General features: G+C 35.1%; 1 protein-coding gene across 6 annotated transcripts in view; it reads left to right on the top strand.

Moving 5' to 3' along the window:
* TTBK2 (tau tubulin kinase 2) overlaps window positions 1–12,843 on the top strand; it is a 143,788-nt gene that overhangs the window by 51,150 nt on the left and 79,795 nt on the right. For 2 of the 6 annotated variants that reach the window (XM_079915109.1, XM_079915110.1), the window contains exon 4: window positions 784–885. The exons of 2 other annotated variants lie outside the window; for them this stretch is intronic. In XM_079915109.1, the coding sequence (XP_079771235.1) occupies window positions 784–885 (102 nt within the window). Of the gene's footprint in view, window positions 1–783; window positions 886–3,183; window positions 3,296–12,843 lie in introns of those variants that run through there. 2 more of the 6 variants (XM_079915111.1, XM_079915112.1) reach the window with 2 other exon arrangements.

Raw genomic sequence — 12,843 nt, 5'->3', positions numbered from 1 at the left:
GTTCCAGAAAATGGTTTCTGTTTGGTTTGGAAGTTTTTTTTAACCTTTGCATATAGGTGGTGTAATATTTTGGGAATTCAGAATATTGTGACTAAAATTTATCCTTATATCTTTTCCTCAAAGGAAGTCTTCCTAGGATCTTTAAAAGTTTATATTTTGTTTACTTGCTTCCAGTTGAAATATAAATATATACCTAAGCTTATCAATAGTTTTTCTTTAAAAATATTCTGTAGATCAGGTTTCTCACTAATTCTTATGTGTCTTCCCTCCATAATGTGTTCAATCTAATGAATTATTTTGTACTTAAAAATCACTACTTAAATCAATGAGTGACTAGAACCTTGCCCAGCCTGTCTGTCCCATTTTAACTCTTTACTTCATGCTGTAAATGAGCAACTCATCTTATCTCTTGTGTTCTTTCAAAGCACCAACTTGAGTAAAACTGAGGTTTTTCTCTTTATTCATTACCTTGGGTGAAAAAGTAATTAATTAAAAGCTTGTTGAATTATTTAAAAGTTTTTCTCCTCTACATCCTCTAAAAGTAAGTGAAGATCCTATTAATATTAAGAAATAAGAGAGTAAATTCCACTGTTTGATAACCAAATAATTTTATTATTCTCAGTTAAAATAGTTAGGAATTAATTTTTCTTGCCCCATACAAATGCAGGGAAAAACTACCTTTTTCCTAACAGCCCATAAAGAGATTGTGATTTTTATTCTGACTTCTGGAGACTTTTTTTTTAAACCCTGAAATATTGGTCCTGGATTTTATTTTTGCCCTAGAAACTGCAGAACACAAGCTGAAAGTTGAGATGAAGGAAAACTATTACAGAAGATCAACTGCACCTCTTCTGCCTTCCCTGCTTGACGTCTCCAGCTACTGCTGTAATATGTGACCACTTTCTTACCCTAGTCATAAGAATATAAGAAATATGTAAATTCTGGATTAGACCTCTGGTCTGTTCAGTATAGAATGTCTATAAAAGTTATTCCAAATTTGCTTGCCCTCGTTAAGTTTCTGTTTAATCAAAGGGTGTGTTAGAAGATCTCTGATGACTCCTTTTATGGAAGAGCATAATAGTCAGACTCTGGGACCTAAAGGTTTGGGATAAACCCTTACCCCTCATTATATATTTTAACCTTTTAAAAACCTATCATCTGTCCTTTTGTTCATTTCAGCCTGTGCATTTTTTCCCCTTAAAGTAACTTTTGCTTGCCCTGGTTAAGGTTTATCTTTTCTATCAGAGGGTGTTAGGCGATCATTGAGAACTTTATCTGTTAGTATGTCCATTTTAGCATTTCCTGACTTGAAAGATTTAACTTTATCTGCCAGTTTAGTGATTTGTCTATTCATTACTCTATTTGGGTTTAGAAAAATGACACGTAAGAAATATCGGGTTGGCCAGAAATTTTGTCTGGGTTTTTCCATAAGCTCACGTGGAAAGACCTGATCGAACTTTTTAGCCAACATAATAGAATAGGTCTAGATTATTTTAAGGAGCAGAGGTTTATTTCCTTGAAAGAGAATATAATGTATATAAGTATATATATTTATATGTGCTTTATATGCGCAAAGAAAGTCTGGAATTGTATAGAACTCAAGAGGCCATTTGGAATGGTTATATTTGGCTATTGGAATTAGAAGGACCAGGGCAGGAAAGGCTCTTTTGCTGTTTCCCTTTATACCCTTCAGTGCTTAAGAAATTGAGACAAATATGCAAGCATTTCTTTTACAGTAAATGCTTTTACTGTAAAAGCATTTCTTTTACAGTAATTAAATGATAATAATAAATATCTTTAAAATCCATTCTTACTCTTTATCTTTCCTCACATTTCTGAATGCTTGAAAATACCTGGTAAATTAGTGCAGTATAGTGTAGTGTAATGTAATTAGAAAGCTGTTTTGTGTTGTGAAATTACTTTATAAATGATTGGTAATATCTTATTTGTGGGAAGATCTGTAACAGTGTTTGAGTGCTTACTATATGCTAGAAACAGTGTTACTGAACGCTAGGCTCATTCATACATATCCTGCTTTAGTATCTTATATCTCTCATATCTAATTTATGCATAAGATCTTCCATTTTTTTTACAACCCTTTTTAAGAGTGTAAATGTTCATGGTAAAAGAATTTAAAAATCAAACAGAAGAATAATGTGAAAAGTAAAAGATTTTTTCTCTTAGCCCTTCACTCTCCTTCTCTAACCACTCTTACTGGTTTCTTGTGTTTTTTTCCAGAAACGTTCAATACATATTTTAATCTATTTATCCACATATATACATACATATATATATATATAATTATATAGAATCATAATCAGATATAAATTCATATAATCATATGATTTATGGATATATTTGGATATATAATCATGTGATTATATAAGATGTGTATAATAATATTATGTGTGTGCCTGTGTGTATGTGTGTGTATAAAATCTCCCTCCCTACCCATAACCCCCAACCATGTGTGGAATCATACTAGTATATACTGTCCTGCAACTTGATGTGACCCTTTAGATTCAGACAGTAAGACTCATTTTCTATGCTCCTTTATGTTCTACAGAGGAGTGATCCTTCAAAAATACCAATAGGATCATGTCACCCCCGACCATTGCTAAAACACTTCAGGGTCTTCCTTTACTCAGGTAAATCCACCCACCTTAGATTAACATGGCATACAAAACCTTGAACTGATGCCTGCCTGCTTCTCTAGCCTCATTTCTTGAAACTGTTGGGCTTACACTCAGAGTGTTGGTCATCCTGAACTTGTTTTCAATTTCTTAAACAGTTTATAGCTTCTCATCTGCAGTTGGCTTCCTCTGTCTCATACTTTGGATAAGTACTTTAGTCTCAGCATTTACAAAAATCCACAGGTAGAATAAGATTTAAAGAAGTAAAGCAAAGTACAATTAAGAACTTCACTTTTTTCCTAAGCATTTAATTTCCAAAAGTATATGTGCTTAAAAAAATGTGATCCTATTAGCTTGCTTGTTCCCTTTTCCTCAATAAGGTTATTACAGGATTTATTTATTTTTAAATTTTAATTTCTTATAACCAAATTTAACAAATAGTTTAGTCAATCAGTTCTACAAAATTTGTTATGAAAAGCAGTAGTCCAGGTTCTGGTTCCAGATAAGATGGAGTAAGCACACTTCACCCTGTCTCTCCCACTGAATGCAGCTATAAGACCTGGACAGAATGCTTGGAGTGGCTATTTGAGGACTCTGAAAAATAAATAGTAGGAGGCAGATTGGGGAAGAAGACCAGAATTCAAAGTACTACTGAACCGGCGGTGAGTTTACCATTTTTTTTTTCTTCCAGTACGCCCCAGCCTGAACTTAATGTATCCTGAAACTTGGACGTGAGCATTATTAACGTGGACAGAAAAAGCACCACGAGAAGCCCTCTAGTTCTGACTCAAGGATCAGGAAAGGGGTCTCCTAATATTCAGAGAAAATGTGGCAATCCCACATTTTCTCTTTTTTCTTTTTTCCCCCCTTTTCTTCATTCTCTTGCCCCCAAGGCCTCAAGCAATCCTGGGCAGTAGCTGCAGTGGCGTCAGTGGGGCAGGCAGGAGCCTAAATCTCAGAGGGAAGGAAACCTTCCAAATCCCATTGCTTTTCTTCTCCCTCTGCTCTTCTGTTGCTTGGCCCTTATGTGGGCACAGTTACAGGAAGTACATGGCAGAATGGGGTTAATGAAGCCCCAGCTTTCTGCTGGAAGGCTGAAAAAGCGAAGCCCCAGGAAACCAAAAGATTGCAGGAGAATGAGGAGCTTGGGAAACTGATCACTTAAAGTTGCTCACCGACTTCTGCGCTGACTTCCAAGCTGTGCGTGCATGAGTGTGATCCTAAACAGCATACAAAACATTGAGGACTGAATTATGGGATAGACCACCCCCAAGCCCCAAACTGGACACTGCGTGGAATGATTATGGAACACATTCAGTATGACTACAAAGGCTTTGCAAACTGAACTGAAATTGGAAATGCAGCCTGCAGAAGGATGGTCAGAACTTGAAGTGTGAACCCAACTGGGTCAATTACTGGCTAAAACAAAAACACCAACATTCTTGGTGGGACTTAAATAAGACTCAGATTCTCATAAGATAATATTCAAAACGTCCAGAATACAATCTTGAATTACTCAGCTTAAAAAGAACCAGTGAAATCTGAACTCACATGGGAAAAGACAGAAAACAGATGCCAGTGCCAGGATCACAGATGTTAAAATTATCTCAAAAAGACTTTTAAAATCAGCTATTATGACCATATTCCAGGAATGAGTGGGAAGATAGAAAGTCTCAGCAAAGAAATAGAAGATATAAAGAAGAACTAAACGGAAATTTTAGAACAGAGGAATACAATAATGGAAGTGAAAAACTCATTGGATGGGCTCGGTAGCAGAGAGGATATAACAGATGAATAAGTCAGTGAACTTAAAAATAGATAAGTAAAAATCCAATTTGAAGAATAGAGAAAAAAAGTTAAAAATAAATAAATAAGCAGCTTCAGAAACCTTGAGACTATCATAAGACCTAACATTTGTGTCATCAGAGACCCAGAATGTGAAGAGAACGGTTGTGGTGTGGCAAAAATATTTGAAGAAATAATGGCATACTGATTGGAAAGGAAGAAATAAAACTGTCTCTGTTTGCAGATGGCATGATTGTATATGTAGAAAATCCCAAGGAATCCACAAAAAAATTCCACAATAAATGAGTTTAGCAAGTGGTTCAACGTCAGACTACAAAAAGCAATCATATTTCTGTATACTAGCAATAAACAATTGAAAACTGAATTTTAAAAAATCCATTTATAGTAGCTCTCCCAAAATGAAAGAATTAGGTATAAATGTAGCAAAATATGTATGAGATCTCTATGCTGAAAACTGTAAAACCCTGATTTTAAAAAAAAGTAAGACAATTTAAATAAATGGAGAGACATATATTCATGAATTGGAAGATTCACTATAGTTAAGATGTTGATTCTCCTCAAGTTGATTTATAGATTTAAAGCAATAACAACAGCAACAACAACAAAAATCCCAGCAGCACTGTTTGTAGTTATAGAGAAACCAATTTTAGAATTTGTATAGAAAGGCAAAGGACCTAAAACAACCAAAACAATTTTGAAAAAGAAAAATGTTGGGGGAGGGTGGGAGGGAGGGAGACACAAGAGGGAAGAGATATGGGAACATATGTATATGTATAACTGATTCACTTTGTTATAAAGCAGAAACTAACACACCATCGTAAAGCAATTATACTCCAATAAAGATGTTAAATAAATAAATAGATATAAATTTTAAAAAAAGAAAAATGTTGGAAAAATCAAACTACATGATTTTAAAACTTAATACAAAGCTACCACAATCAAGACTGTGATATTGGCAAAGGGAGACATATAGATCAATTAAATAGATTCTAGAAATAGACTCACACAAATATGGCCAAAGTTGCAAAGTGGAAAAAGAATAGCACTTTTGATAAGTGGTGTTGGAACAATTGGACATCCAAATACAAAAATAGTGAACCTTGACCTAAACCACACACATTATACAAAAATAAACTTAAAATGTACTGCACATCATCTTCCCAGACCAGGGCTCGAACTCGTGTCCCCTGCATTGGCATGCAGATTCTTAACCACTGTGCCACCAGGGAAGCCCTCTCATTTCTTCTTGTACTTATAATTTTTACTTTATATTTTGATTCAGTACTATTTGATGCATATTGATCTGTGAAAGTTATATTTTCATTTGAAATTGTCTCTGATAATAATACAATATTTGTCCTGATTATTGCTTCTGAACTGGAATTTTGAACTGGAATTTGACATTGTCTTAACAACCTCAGAACCACCATGAGGATTAAATGAGATGTTACATGTCCTGAGCACTAAATAAATATCAGCTATTATATCTCAAAAATAAATAAATAAAATAAAATGTACCACATTTAAATGTGAAATATAAAGCTACACAGCTTCTAGAAGCAAACATGGAAAATCTTTGTGAGCTGGTATAAGCAAGAAGTCGTTTCACATGATACCAAAATCATGATTGATAAAAGAAGAAACCGATGAATTGGACTGAATCAAATTAAAAGCTTTGCTTGTGAAAGACACTGTTAAGAGAATGAAAAGACAGATTATAAACTGGGAGAAAATATTTGCAAATCACATACCTTCAAAGGACTTATATTCAGAATATGTAAAAACTCTGAAAACTCAACAGTAAGAAAACAATCTAATTAAAAATCTTTAATGGGCTTTGGCAGAGAGGATATAGAGTGGAATATCAGCTCAGCAAAAGATGTTTAACATAACTAGCCATTAGGGGAATGCAAATTAAAGTCATGGTGAATTCCTGCTGCACATCTATTGAAATAGTGTAAAACTTTTGACAATACCAAGTGCTGACAAGGACTTAGAACAACTGGAACCCTCATACCTTGCTGGAGGGGATGCAAATTGATACAGCTCCTCTGGAAAACAATTGAACATATACTTACCATATGTTCAATATGGATTCACTCTGTGACCCAGCAGTCCCACTCATAGGCATTTAACCTAAAGAAATGAAAACTTACATTCATACAGAAACATATACATAAATATTTATATCAGCTTTATTCTTAATTACCAAAAATATGTCCTTCAGAGAGTGAATGGCTAAATCAGCTGTGATATATCCATACAATGGAATACTATTCTGTAATAAAAAAGAATGAATTACTGATAAACACAACAATTCTTAATTTCTTCTTCTTAGGGAAATCACTTCAGGAACCTCCTAGTCTGCTCCAGTTAGGCCTGGTTATTTTCTACATTCACAGCTATTGTCCTTGGATCACCCCGCAGTTTCTTCCTGGGGACTCCCCTTGCTTCTCTTTTGTATTGTATGCCTTGTTGAATCCCTTTCTCTTTTTCGTTTATTCTCATTTTAGTGAAGCACCTCTCTACTAACTTCTTGAGTAAAGGGTGCATGGGAGATATATTTTTGAGACCTCTCTTGCATGTCTGCCCTGATGTTAAAAAACACTGGCTGGATATAGAATTATGGATTGAAAATAATTTTACTTCAGAAATTTGTCTTCAGACTCACTGTAGTGGTTGAGAAAGGTAATTCCCATTGTGATTCTTATTACTTTGGCAACTTGTTTTTTTCTTTTTCTCCAGTGTTGTGCCATTTGTGTATTTTCATTTAGTAGGCCAGGCTGTGTCCTTTATTGAAACTTGCAATCTGAAAGTTTTTCTTGGGAAATTTTCTTGAATTATTTTGTTGGTGGTTTCCACCCGTTTATTTTATCTATCTTCTCTTCTGGAACACCTACCTATTATGCAGATATTGGGCCTCTTGTAGTGGTCTCCTAATTCTTTATTTTTTCTTTTTTTAAACATATATTTGTTTATACATTTTTGTAATAGTTTAGTACATTTTAAAAATAGGGTGAGGAAATCATGCTCTTTTTTTTTTCATTCTAATCATAAAAGCCTGCTAGTTTTAAATTGGCCATTGTGATAGGATAGTCTTATTTAAATGATGAACTTCCCTGTAATGGTTATCTAGACTGAAGAGTTTGGAAACTTTCTTCTGCCTTTAGCTCCTGGTGAGCTACTTAGAACCTAAAGGATTGTTAGATGGGCATTCTCATGAATGCTGATAGAAGCCTTTATTCCTTAGGCTCCTTGGCTGAATAATTTTTCCTAGGGATTTAGCTTAGAAGACACCCTTCCTTCTTTTGGTATCACTGTCAAGTTAACTCAATCAAGCTCCGAGCTCTATGATGTATTCTAATCTAATCTCTTGCTTTCTCTGTAATGCTTATTCTTCATTTTTATAAGCTGTAATTTGATCTTGTACTGCCTATATTGGTCTTGTAATACATTTATTGCTTCTAACAAGATTGTAAATTCTTTGAGGAAGGGACCTAGCCTTATACTTTTCTATCTCCCATTGGTGTGGATATTTCATGAGTTATTATTAGGGTAGATACGGTTTGTTTGTTTTTGGTGAGGAGTGGGTAAATAGGAGGAGTAAATGATAGATAGATAAGGAAGCTACTTTTGTTGTATCTTTAGTAGTCTAATTGTCCAGCTTTGCAGAATCCCCTTATTTGCTAATTTGTAATTAACCTGGAATTTGTTCTTTGAATTCCAGAACATCCCCATTTAATAGGTTAGGGATACTTTTAGTTCAGGTTTTCACTTTATTACTAAATGGCTTATTTTATTTAAAAAGAAAAATAACTGATGCCCATTTTGATTGATTTACTTTCCTCTAGCAGCAAGTTATGTAAAATTACTTGCCTTTTGCATGACATTTTACTCTTATTAATATTTAACAGTGGGATGTCGACCACCAAACCACCACCTGCCATAGTTTTAAGCTCTTGAAAGCAAGAATAGTAGATGATCATCTGAAATTGTAAGAACAAAAAGATTGTTTAGGTTATGGGTGATATTTTGAGTGGTTGGTAAAGATCTGGTTTGTATGTTCAGGATTCCTTTTGTCTTTTAGCAGATTTCTAAGAGTAGACACATAAACAGAAAGTTAAAATTCGTTTGTTGATATATTTCCATGCTGTGTTTTCTTGTGGTCAACAACCTATGATTCCTAGTGATCAGTGCTGCCTTGCTGACTTCTCTTCTTTCTCTAGTTCCATCTGTGCACCAGACTCTGCTGCTCTTATTTGTCTCTAGGGAACTCTTATTTTAATTGTCTTGTTTATTTTTTCCCCCTCAGTGCCTGGCTCGGTGACTAACTTGCTAAATATCTGAAAATCTAATCCTGAGTATTAATTCGTTAATATTACCTCCTACAGGGATATTTAGATTTTTAAGAGCTGTATTTGATTTGAGGAGGCAAGGTTGAGGGAAATAAATGTGAACAAAAAATAAGGTAGAACATTTGTGAGGGACAATAAAAAAGAAACAGACTTCAGAGTGTATAATTCTTGTTAAACTGAAGGAAATGAGGTTTGATAAGTAATGTAGAATGAATCTTGAATTCCAGGCTCACCATTTTAATCTTATTTCTTCAGGCATTATTGTTTATGGTCTCTTGAGCAGGCAAATGATAAAAACAGTTACTTGGGGGAGATATCCTATGAATAGTGTGTGGGTAGTGACATTATGGGACATGTTTGGCCTGGTCCACTGAAGTACAGTCAGATTTGACAGAATGGATGGTGCCAAAGAGAGGCACATGCTAGGTGAGCCTGGTCAGTAGAGCCAAGATTTGAACTTATGTCTGTCTCCTCCCAAAATTAGTGCTCATAATCACTAAGCTTTAATGATAGTAATAGGGAGCATATATTGAGCATTTATTAGGTACCAGGCAGTATATTAAGGATTAGACATACTTTAGCTGATTTCACTTGTGCAGTAACTCTTAGGTAAGTGCTATCTTACTCTTCATGTGGCTTGTAGAAGTTAAGTAACAAACTAGCAAGTGAAAAAGCTGATATTTAGCTCAAGCAGTCTTGAGCACATGCACTTTTCCTACACACCAAGCTGAAAGATTCAGAGGTGGGATATGCTTTAGTTATATTTTGATGGTTTCCTTTGCTGTGCAGAAACTTTTTGATTTAGTGTAATCCCACTTGTTTATTTTTGCATTTGTCATCTTTGCCCTTGTTGTCAAGTCCAAAAAAATCATTGCCAAGGCTGATGTCAAGGAACTTACCCCTTGTGTTTTCTTCCATGAGTTTTATGGTTTCAGGTCTTATGGTCAAGTCTTTAATCCATTTTGATGGATTGTTGATAGTTGATTTTTGTATATGGTATAAGATAGGGTCTACTTTTCATTCTTTTGTATGTGGCTGTCCATTCGATGCTCTTTTTTCCTGCGATTATCTTCTCCATATTGTGAACTTTATCTTCATGTTGGTTTCTTTCACAGTTGAGAGACGATTGCCCATAGCAACTGGAAGGGGGCTATATTCTTTCTCTTTAAGTGTAACATCGCTTCTCATAATTATATGAAGGTATTGAGTTTTGCTCTGATTAGAACATCCCTGAAACAATTATACTTGTTAGAGTAATATCATGCATTGATTATCTTAAGTCTTGAATATCTAGTTTTCTTTCCATCATCAAAGTGATCTCAATTTCTAGATTATTCTGATTGGCTTAGAGCAATTAATGCCCAGCCTTGCCGGAGAGTGAATCAGACTCATTGAGATAGTGGATATACAATTGAGGAAGATCGTTCCCCAAGGGAAATTTGGGTGCTGTTAGTATGGAGGAATGAACACTGAATAGTTAATCAAGAAAATGATTTATAAATATATTATCTCATTTAATTTTTTTCAATAGCTCTGCTGAGGAAACCGAGACTTGTTCAAGGTCCCATAATTACTAAGTGGCAGAGCTGAAATCTAACTCAAAGCCAACATTTTTTCTTTACAGCAGTATTGTGTCTCCTTCAAAGAAAACTAATAGGTTGTCCTGCATCATATATGGCATTAATGACCCTACCTTCTAAGATTCAAAAGTGATTTTCTACAGATTCCTTATTTAAAACTTAATCATCACAAGGTACCAAAAGTTACGGGGTACCGCTTAACAGTACTTAGAAGGAAATTTATAGCAGTAGACACCTACATTGTGAGGCCAGAAAGATCTTCAGTAAATAACCTAACCTACCACCTTATGACACTAGAAAAAGAAGAGCAAATTAAACCTAAAGCAAGCAGAAGGAAGGAAATAATAAAGATTACAGTGGAAATTAATAGAAGAAAACAGAAAAACAATGGGGAAAAATTCACAAAACCAAAAATTGGTTCTTTAAAAAAATGAACAAAATTGACAGACCTTTAGCTAGACAGACCAAGAAAAAAAAGAAGACAAATTACTAAAATCAGGAATGGAAGAGGGGACATTTCTGCTGACCTTACAGAAATATAAAATGGATTATAATAAGGGAATGCTATGGACTACATGACAAAAAAATAATTTACATGAAATGGACAAATTCCTAGAAAGACCTAAACTGTTGAAACTGACTCATGAAGAAATAGAAAATCTGAATAGATTTCCTTCTCAATCTCCTTCACCATTTCCTTTTTCCTTCCCTGACGTGTTGGTGTTCTGGCGTTGACCCAGTTCTTTCAAACTATCCATCTTCTTTGGGTAGTCGACTCCGTTGACAATACACAGATCTATTATTTTATATAGTTGACCTCTGTTAAACTCTACCCTTAAATTTCTAACACAACTTGCATGTCCTATAGATAAATCGGTGCAAAATCCCCAAACCAGAAATCATTATCCTCTCTCATACTTTTTTTTTTTTTTTTTGTGGTACGCGGGCCTCTCACTGTTGTGGCCTCTCCCGTCGCGGAGCACAGGCTCCGGACACGCAGGCTCAGCGGCCATGGCTCACGGGCCCAGCCGCTCCGCGGCATGTGGGATCTTCCCGGACCGGGGCATGAACCCGTGTCCCCTGCATCGGCAGGCGGACTCTCAACCACTGCACCATCAGGGAAGCCCTATCCCCTCTCATACTTTTGTCTTGGTTTATATTAATGCAGTTTACCTTGTCCACTTAGCTTAAGCTAAAAGTCTTCCTTCACTTTCTTCTCTTCCATAATCTGTCTTTTCTGTCTCTTAAAGCTTAACCTGAAAGCTTAATTCTCACTCCAGTGCTTTAATTTGAACCTTCCTTATCTTTTACCTCGTCTGTCATTTTAACCTCCTAATTGATCTCCCTGCCTTAATCTCTTACATAAATCAACATCTAATGGTGAACAGCATTACCTTTCCAAAACACAGGCCAAATCATGTAGCTCTCATGCTTGAAAACCTTTGAACTACCTCCTCCCATCCCCACCTGTCACCCATTATCTAATAATGAGTCAAATCTGAATTCCTTTATGTGGCATATAAGACTTCAGTGTACTTTTCTTGCCTCAGCATGCCCCCCACCTGAGCCTACGTTTTAACTATTATCCAGCCCTCTAGCCTTGTTAACTCTATTAATTATCTTTCACATATGCTTGGATCCTTCACACTTTGTGTCTTCTTAGAATACTCTTCTCATATATTTAAAATTTAGTGATTTAACTCTCATGAAAAGCCTCATAAACAAAATTTTCACATATTCTGTGTGTTCACAGCAATTTGTCTGTAATGTAGAGCTCATCATACTGTATTACAATTTTTTGTTTATATATCTGGGCTGCGAATTCCTTGAGGGCATGGGTCTTAATTTATCTTGTATTCCTAGTGCCTACTTTAGTTTTTGGCACATAGTAGGTCCTCTTGTCTGTGTTTTGTCATAGTCTTTATCTTTTAGTTTTAATATTTATTTACAAGGTGTTACTTGACTTTAAAATCTGTTTCAATTGTTTCTGGCGTAATGGATAAGAACAAAGGCTCTAAAATCAAACTGCTCCATCATTTTCCAGCTGTGGGGTCTTGAACAAAGTACTTAACCTCACTAAGCCGCCATTTTCACATTGGAAAAATAGGGAAAATAATAATACTTATGCTATTAAGTTGTGAGGATTAAGTACATATAAAGCATTAATATAATGCCTAGCATAGTATGCTTCCTATTATGCATGCTTTATTAGTTATTGTTATTTCTATTAATTTGTTCATTCACAAATATCAGTCAGGTGTTTCACTCTTTGCCAGGTACTGTGGGGTAGGTAACAGAACAGACAGACATGGTCCCTGTACTCATGGAGTGATACCTCAGTTTGTACTAGTTATTATAAAAGTTATTTTAAGAATTGCTCTAAGTGGTGGTGAAGAGTTACTGTTTCAGTTAAATTGTAGTTTCTCCGTACTTCCAAAGATTTATACATATTTACTGAACTAACTTTAT

Source organism: Stenella coeruleoalba (assembly GCF_951394435.1).
Source record: "Stenella coeruleoalba genome assembly, chromosome: 2".
NCBI classification, from domain to species: domain Eukaryota; kingdom Metazoa; phylum Chordata; class Mammalia; order Artiodactyla; family Delphinidae; genus Stenella; species Stenella coeruleoalba.
Note: the sequence above shows the minus strand (reverse complement) of the source record. Positions and strands in the feature narration are given on the sequence as shown.